Consider the following 9,345-nt stretch of genomic DNA (forward strand, 5'->3'; position numbering starts at 1 on the left):
GTCTTGCCCAGCAGGTGGAAGCAGGTGCAGAATTTACACTGATGGTTGGAAAACAGATCCACATTTTATATGCATTTCACACCCTACCCCAAATAAATACAGGTTTCATCATGGTCCCTGTGTTGTATTAAGCTTATGGTTTTCTAACAGCTTCTTTAGCCCCGGTTTGGGACAGGATGACAGGAGTGCAGTGGCAGAGCTGTGTAAAGGAAAACTTGTGCTCTGTTCTTATAAACACCAAAGTGACTTGGTTTTCCTTTTTTTTTGTTTTTTTTTTCTTCTTTTTAAAGATGAAATCAAAGCTGATAAATACTAATATAACAAAAGTTTTCTATTGTGGAGGGTTTTTTAAGACCAATACGATTTACTGTATACTGGGGTATTGCAGCCAGATCTTTTGCATTCCAGAGGGGGAAAAACATATTTGATAGATAACCAACTCAAAACTCTCTTGGATTTTCACTGAGCAAAGGATGATTTCATGCCAGGAAGACACTACTCGTCTCATAAGACATAACTTACATCTCCATGTAAATGGTCTTCATGGTGTCAGTTCCCTGCAGTCTCTTCTGGAAGGGGGAAATTGTGATAGATTGAGGAGGAGCAAACCAGGGTGACAGTTCTGTAACTGCGAACACTAAAACACTGCTCTTTTTTTTGTAGGATACATTTTGTTGATATTTTTTTCAGTTCAGACAATTGTCACAATGTACTGTTTCTGAGATTACAGCGTGTAGGGGCTGGGAGAGGTCCTTCTTTCCCTTCCCCCCCCTTCAGTTTTATTATGCTGTAATAGACGTTTTATACCAATTGCTTTTATGGCGGGAAGCAAGGTGATGCTCTGAAGCCCATGTCATGAGCGGGCTTTGAGTAGAACAGAGAATTGGATCATGGAAATACTTTTTTCTCTAACAGCCTCCCCCCCCCCCCTCTCATAAGCACATATCTAAAACTGAAAAAAATCAATGGTGAAATGCTTTTTTGTGTGAAAGGGAAGATTTTTCAACCTCTTCTGTATAAAATAACAAATGTGCTAAGCACATACCCTGCTGGAAATGCATTTTACAGTATTGGTATTGGGAAAGAATTCAAAGTTTCAACACATACATATTAAAGAGAATCAGTGTTGGAGGCATACAGGCATATACATGTTGACTAACGTATCCGGTGTGTATAACTACAGGTTGCAATATACGTTGAGAGGGTGCTCATTTCTGTCAATTAAATGCCTTGTCCTTGTCCTGCGAGATTGTTTTGGGACAGATGCTAGCACAGGAAACCAGGCTGGGGCTGTGGTGGGACTGGTGCAGGTTCCTGGGCAGAGCGGGGCTCCTGGGCGAGGAAGGGAAGGGTCGGCATGGCTGAGGTGATTCCAGCGAAGAACTGACCCGCTCTTTAGCTGGCAGCCCAGTGAGGAGGCTCCCGGGAGGATGGGTCGAGGAGAAGCAGCACGCTGGTGTGCGCATCTTCAGTTTGCAGCGTGGGTGTGCACCGAGCTGCGCAGCGCTGGCAACGCGGCCTCGCTGGGTTTTGGCATGGGGGTGTGCGTGCTGCCCAGCACTGTGCTGTGTCTTGGTTGGAATCAAAGTAATGCAGTGGGTTTTGTAACACGTGCAGCCGTGAACTGCAATGCCGAGCGCAGGCAAGTGGGAGTAATAGGGTATTTTTTAATTTGTTAGACCCATCAGCCATTTGTGTCATTCCTGATTAGCTCTGGCTGTGAACTGGCGGCAGTAAATTACATTTTTTACAATGTTAGTGACAGGCCTGTTTGACACGGTTCAAGTTTTTATACTTGCTTCAGCCTGGCCCAGAAGTATTAACCTTGTGAAAGTCCACGCTCCTGAGCATCTTGAAAGGCAGAGAAGCACGAACACACAGAAGAGCCGCAGGTGCTGCAGGTACATTATTCGGTGGCTGCAGAAGGATGCTCAGGGCTGTCTTCCACGGCCAGGTGACGGCTGCTCCTGCTGAGCACCCAGCTCCCAAAAGTTTCATTGCCTGCCTTGGCTCTTTGGGCATCATGGTTCCTTGACATCCTCTGCAGGAAACACAGCGGGGAATAGCTGCACTGCAAGAGCTTGCTTTAGTTTTCTGAAAGCCTTTACTTGTCTGAACCTGGCAATACTTTGGAAAACTAAATGATGCAAGTCAGCAGAGTAGTAAGTTGGGTTTTTTAATAGACTTCCCAACGCTAAAAGTAATAGTAACAACAAATAAAACCACCTTACCCCAGGAGCAACCGAACAAAGCCCCAGCTCCAATTTGCCTTTCACAGAAAGTTCCTAAGTTGCTCTGGGGAGGAGAGGAAAGAGGGATTCATTGGAGCAACAAGGCAACACATGGCAACGTGCGTAACCTTTGATAAAGCCGATTGATAAAATAGTGCTGTAGTATGACATGCTTCTGCATATATATCCATTGTTAGTAAATAATGTAAAAACTTTTTTAAAACTATTAAAAAAAATAAATCTTAGTTTGTTACAATGGTGGGACGCTTTTAGCCATGGAGTTTTGAAAGCATTTTAGCTGTGTAAGTGTTGACGAATTGAATGCTGTACGTTTCTCCATTTCTGTCTTCTTCAGAAGCATAAGTGGTAGCTACATTCTGACTCTTGATCTGTATTTTACAAACTCTTTTCTGTGTTGCTGTAAATACATCCGAAACCCTGCACCTTATGCAGAGAATGTTTACATTAAAAAAAAAAGTTGGCTTTTTCACTGCGCTGCTCAGATCCTGTTAGGTTGAAATGAAAGTTGTCTCTGTTAGCAAAAGGGGCTTTTTTCCTTCGCCCTTCACCACTTCCCCTGTAATTCAGGCTCCCCCCTGGACCCTGGCTGGCAGCTCTTGGACAGCTTGCGCTCTCCTGGAGTGGGATGTAGAGAGGTTTCAGAAAGGCGTTTTTGAAGGCTTGCTGTGGGTGGGGAGATGAGCTTCATACGATCTGCAGCTTTCTTGGAAAAAGAAGAAGATCTGCTCCAAAGCCACTAGCTGCTGGTGGTCTGCCTTGCACGTTAACTCATCCGGGAAGCCTTTGTGTTAAACTGTCCAGCAACCGAGCTTCTGTCTTCTCCCAAAGAAGATGAATGTCCTGCTGTGATATCTGCAGCTACAAACACTTCTGGTGGTTAATGACTGTATATACAAGTCTGCCTGCTTTAAGACTTTTCATAAAGTGTTTTTGATTGCTCTGTTCTGCAAATGGCTCTCCTCTTCCATATTTCATCCACTTAGATGCTCCGTAGCCGCGTGTGTGTTGCTCTTGTTCGTAGAGATGGAGCTATAGCTCTCCTTCTGAGGGAGATACGTGCCACTGAGCCTACAAAAGTCCGGTAGTTGGAGGATGAGGTGTTTTAACCAGCAAGCTTCTCACCGCGGACGTTGAGACTCTTAATAAGTGTGTCCACGGGACTCTCTGTGAAGAAGTATGTTGGGTATTTATCCAGTAGAACTCTGTATTTGTGTATTTTACAGATGAAGACCATTCGATCAGAGCCATGGGGCAAATAGAGAACTTAAAATCCTGACTCCTGCCTTAAAACTTTCAGTTCATCTTGAGCTCCAAAAATTCTGCACCTGCTCATTCCCAAGTCCCTTTTTTCTTTAGGAAATTTGAATCCAGTCAAAGGCTGGAGGCAATTTAAGGAAATTTAAAACAAAGTAAATTTTAGCTGATGGCTTTATTAAAATAACTAACTGGTCTTGTATTAAAAACCCTATTTGTGCCTCTCTTAAGTCCAGGGAATGTTTAAAAAGTGGAGGTGGCTTTTGAGCAATGATTGAAATGGCTGCATTAGCTGGCGGTTTGTAAGACACTTGCTTTCATATGCTCTGAGCAAGAGACGTCGGTTTGTGTCCTCTCTGCCTCATGGTAATGGCTTTCAAAGATGGCTGGTACCATCAAATTTGTACTTCTTGAATAAATATCTTCATTTTTATGGTAAAACTTTTTGTATGCGGTTTGTTTGTGTGTGCCATGTAACAGATGTTCGCGTTACACAGGATACGGTGCTAATTTGGTACTGACACAAAACGCACAGCTCCAACACGCAGCGAAACAGGGACAAGGGGATTCCAGTGCTTTATAAAGTCTCTTAGAATCAAATACACCAGCTGTGTGAAACAGGTTTTTAACTTCTTCTACCCTCTCTGGCTCCTGCAGTCAGTGAAGAATTTTAGGCAAATATGAAGATGCTGTGAACATCAGGCAACTTTTAAATTGTGTTGTGTATTTTTATCTTGTACCTCTGTTTCTTGGTTGACATCGCAGTGGTTGTGCGCGCATACTTTTAATCAACTGCAAAGCACAAGTAGGTTGTCTTGAGACTGTTACGTGATTTTTAATTGTTTTTACCCTTGGGAAGATCTTTCACCATGGAGAGCAAACCATCATGAACTTCTATTGGAAATGCTGTACAAAATTTCCTGTATTTAAAACAAAAAAGAGGAACTTTTTTTCCCCCTGCATTTAAAAAATAAAAGAATCCTGGCAATGCCATGCCTTAAGAGACAAACTCAGTGTTGTTTTTCTTTTTATATTTCAATTGGGCTTTTAATTCTGAGCTCTACAACTTTTTCATTCCCTGTCTGAGTTTCTTTTTATATTTCTTCAATTGGGCTTTTAATTCTGAGCTGGAGCTCTACAACTTTTTCATTCCCTGTCTGAGACCCTACGGACACGTTTGAGTCATGATTTGGTGTGTGACACCATTTGATATTTCAAATAAGGTGTGGAGAATGCAGGGCCTGGAGATGTGCTCAGACGTCAGCTCCTGCTGCCTGCAGATGAGCTGACAGCTCCTTGGTGAACTGTGCAGAGTAATGGATCTGTGTAATCGTCCTGTAATTACATTAACTGACACCGTGTCTGAATTCAGGCCACCGCTTCTGTAGTCTTGATTAACTACCTAATGTATCAGAGGAGTAGGAATAATTTTTTGTAGGCCACTCTGGTCTAATATTATCACAGATAAACATCTTTAATTTTTTTTTAATCTTAGGATAATTTCATGATAGAGTTTATGATGAGAGTTATAAACAAATAAGTGTGTGATTTTCCTGAAACTTTTTAACTTCTTCCCATATAGATATATGTGTAAGTATATATAATCTCTTTTATGTATACATATTCCCTTTTGTGTGTGTGTATATTTTATATGTGTATATGTGTGTGTGTGTATATATATACGTATATGTATATGTGTATATATATATGTGTATGTGTGTGTGTGTGTGTGTGTGTACAATAACTGGTGCAAAGGCTTGTTTGTAGCTGGTTTTTCCGACTCATGAGACAACCCTGCTTCCATGGACAGAGAAGTTCTCGGAACCGATGCCCTCAGACACCAGGATGATAAAACCATGTGTAATCTTTCTTTACCCATCTTCTAGGTGACCAAAGTGTGGTCATTTGCCAGGCGGTCAGAGAGATGTCCGTCTCATCTTGTCGCGTGTGTGCACGCCCACGCCACGCCACACCACACTACACCACACTACACCACACTACACCACACTACAACACACCACGCCACACCACACCACGCTGCCTTTGGTCTGCAGCTGTAGCACATCTTGGTGTATGAAATGAGCAGGGGAGCTCAGGGCTGACTGTTGACCTAAGCAAAACCCCGAAAGGACGTGGATTTCAGGTTAAAAGTGCACAAGAGTTGAAATTGTCTGTGTCACTGCTGCAAGCAGTGAAATCAAGCGCTGTTTCACACACCGTGCGAGCTGTGGGGTGGAGAGGGAGGTGCTGATCTCTGGGATCCAGTGGCAGAGTGTGGGAATGGTTCACAGCTGTGCCAGGGGAGGGTTAGGCTGGACATGAGGAAGCATTTCTTTACCAAGAGGGTGGTCAAACCCTGGAACAGGCTTCCTGCAGAGGCAGTCAATGCCCCAAGCCTATCAGTGTTTAAGAGGCATTTGGACAATGCCTGTATCAACGTGCTTTGACTTGGTGTGGCAGATGCACCCACCCTACTAAAGACCCGAGAAAAACCCAACAAAGAAAGTTTCTGGCCCTGGTGGTGCCAGGACTGCCTTCCCCCTCACAGCTCCACACAGTGGGGGTCAAAGGCAGGAAGGTTGGAGTCCTCAGCCAATAGGGACTGACACAACCATGTATTGACCACAGATCAGATTCGACCAGGGTATAAATGGGGCCCCGTCAGAAAACTCATTGGAGTCGGTCCTCCTCAGAGCAGCGGGTCTGCAGTCGGGGACTCTCCCCTTGAGTTGGGACGCCACTTAAGGTAACTTCTCGAGATTGAGAGCCCTCCCTTTTTGGTGAGTGAGTGAGTGCACATTTTGGATCGTTTGACCAAATCTTAAGAATTCTTAACTCATCCGTGTCTGGTAATATTCCCAACCAGCATATCGAACCTGCATTTGTTAAATGTCAGTGGGAAGTTGTCTTGGTGAATAAAGTTTTGTCTGCTTCATTTCAGTTGCAGATTAAAGCTTGTTTGAGTCCATTATTTGTGTGTGTGTAGCCATTTTGATGCGATTCTGTGACACTTGGGCAGCCCTGAATTGATCAGGCAGTTGGATGAGATGATCGCTGTAGGTCCTTGCCAACTGCAGTAGTCTGGTCTAGGGGAGAAGACCGTATGATTTATAGAGCTATGTTATATGGATTATGGCGTTTCAATTCCTAATTAATATATAACATAATTAGTGTTTGTATTGTGCCTATATTGATATTTCATTGAGCTGCATCTCAGCCTGTGAGGCTGCATGACATGCTAGACCAGCATGGGGTTCCTGCCCTATGGTGGATGTTGCACCAATAATCACTGCTTTCTGCTGGCTACAGCTGCATCCCAGTTTGGCCAACGCACACATCCTGCTTGATCTTTGCTCTTGCAGGCTGGTGCTGTGTTAATACCTGGTGCTGGGCACTAAGGGAAATGGTCTTTAACTGCAGGCCTCATCCTTACACTGGGACAAAGCTCTGTTCAGTGCAGAAGCTCCTGAGTGACTCTGGACGCTGAGAGCATCTGGCTGAAAGGTCAGGGTGACTGGTCCCTCCAAATCTGTGCTACAAATATCAAGGTAACTTCTGGAAATAGCACTGAAGTCTGCAAAGAGTGGCCCCTTCTGTTCTCTCTGTCTCTCAGCAATCCCAGAAAGTTGGGGTTTCAGCTGCGTGGTTTTGTTTTCTCTGGACTCAGAGCAGTTGCAGAGGTCCGAGAGGTGGGATGCTGCCTTACAGCCATGCTGAAACCTCACTTCATGGGAGGTCAGGAGGTCAGCTCCAAGGCTGCCGCGCTTGGAGCCTGGAATTTTCTATTCTAATTAGTCTCTTATGCTGCAGCCATGCTGCTTCATTAGGGAAGCTCTCTAATGACAATGAGTTTGGAGAAGGCTCGAGGAAGTGATGCCTTGTGTGTAAGGTGAGAGGGTGAAATCACTGGATTGCTGTGCCCAAAGGGTAAACAGTCAATATTTAGCAAGAGAAACCAAACTGCCTCTCTTGCTTTCTCTCCACATGGACTTAATTAGGTGGTTTTGTTAACAAAGCAAACGGCGTTTCCTGTCACTGGGCTGTTCCTCATGAGCGCAGCAGCACGGATGCCGGGAGCTGCCCGAGCCCGGAGCGTGCAGGCGGGGATGCAGGGCTGGAAGCTGCCAGCACCAGTGGCTCCAGTCTCAGAGACCAGTCTGCCCCATCTCAAGTCAGCCCTGCTCTGTGTGCCTCTGAACGTGGCAAAACGGCATCGCTGGGGAGGAAAGCTCTTGCTAAACCAGGACAGGAAGAGGGTATCTCTAAAATACCAAGACACACCTATTATGGCACAGGAGGAAGATAAAGCTAACAGCAGGCTTGAAGGCCAAGTTGCATCAGCCTGTCCTCTTCCTCGGACACCCATTGCTGGTGCCCACTTGGCAGAGCAGCGGCGATGAGCAATGGAGAAAACAGAACAGGGAATTGCCTTGTGGCAGCACTTTGACTTATTCTCTCTCTGGTACATCTACCAGGCAGTTGTTCGCTGGGCCGAGGGGGATGGAGAAGCCAGGCTGTGAGGTTCCCAGCTGGTAAAGGGTTCATGTTGGTCTGCTAGGAGCTTGCTGATCCTGCTGCGGGGCTCTTCATGATCCCCTTCCTCTTTGTTGTTGATTGTCAGTGTAGAAGACTGCAAACATCCTGAATTCCCTGTAGGTCAATTTCTGGTTTTGGAGAGGAGATAGATCCCTAACTTAGCAGGGCAGCGTTGCCCAATGTCAACAGTTATTTTGGAGAAAGACCCCAAGTCCAGGCTTTCATCCCCTTCTCCAACTTACTCCCATTTCCTGACTAACTCAGGAGAAATTGGTTCCAACTGATCGCCTCCGGCTCATCCCAAACAATTTTCGGGCTAATGGGGCACCTCCCTGGCACAGGGCTGTTTCTCTGCTGTCTGTAATGGCTTGCAGATGTTGTGGTGATTCATTACGGCTGGGGTTACAGTGCCGATGGGGGGTCGGGGTGCCTTCACGGCTGCATCGCAGCCTGCTCCTGCTTAACATGGCCTTTTAATCGGGCAGCCCCGAGATGAAAGGACAGGATCAATGCAACCCAGAGCTGAAACAGCTTATTTTGGAAAACTGCTCTGAGGGCATGAGAGAACCACCCGCAGGCCCCAAGCAGCACTGAGGCTTTGATACCTCTCTGCACCACTAAACCACACAGGAAATGGGAGAGGTGCAACAAGTGCCTGTAACAAATGATTGAAGAGGATACAGGTGGTGGATCATAGAGGAGGAGAATTATCAATAACAATGATAACTTGGAAACCCAGCAGCAGAAAGGAAGGGAGAGAGAAGGAATCTCCCTCAGTTACTAATGGCTGCATGGCTAAATGTGCTCCTGGAGCATGCTGAGATGCTGGAGTCGTGAGGACGGTGTGAAGCTGTGACAGAGACAAGAGATCTCCACAGTCTGTTAATGATGATTAATGATCAGTGGTCATTAATTCGAGAATACTTGAGGGCAGGGAGGGATCTGAAAGAGCACGAGTGACCAGACAGGGAGGAAGGTGAGCTGGTGGCAAAAGCAAATTGGCAGGGGATGGGTGTGTGCACCTCTGAAATGAGCACTGGAGGGGAAGTTACCAGCCTTGTTCCCCTTCTGGCTGCAGGGAGCCATGGGGCAGGGATGGGCGAGATCCCTATGGCCTCTCCTTGGGACCTGGAGCTGGTTTAAAGTCAAAATGAGGGATCCATCAGAGAAGAGAGGAGAGGAGAGGAGAGGAGAGGAGAGGAGAGGAGAGGAGGAGAGAGAAGAGAAGAGAAGAGAAGAGAAGAGAAGAGAAGAGAAGAGAAGAGAAGAGAAGAGAAGAGAAGAGAAGAGAAGAGAAGAGAAG

The 9,345-nt window shown here is 45.7% G+C and overlaps 1 protein-coding gene across 1 annotated transcript in view; it reads right to left on the reverse strand.

Moving 5' to 3' along the window:
* Nucleotides 1-8,092: 8,092 nt before the first annotated feature.
* Nucleotides 8,093-9,345, reverse strand: part of EFCAB9 (EF-hand calcium binding domain 9) — a 4,363-nt gene continuing 3,110 nt past the window's right edge. Inside the window, exon 4 of the mRNA XM_010190776.1 lies at nucleotides 8,093-8,170. Within this exon, the coding sequence (XP_010189078.1) occupies nucleotides 8,093-8,170 (78 nt within the window). The remainder of the gene's footprint in view (nucleotides 8,171-9,345) is intronic.

Source organism: Mesitornis unicolor, unplaced genomic scaffold (assembly GCF_000695765.1).
Source record: "Mesitornis unicolor isolate BGI_N332 unplaced genomic scaffold, ASM69576v1 scaffold1998, whole genome shotgun sequence".
Classification (NCBI taxonomy): domain Eukaryota; kingdom Metazoa; phylum Chordata; class Aves; order Mesitornithiformes; family Mesitornithidae; genus Mesitornis; species Mesitornis unicolor.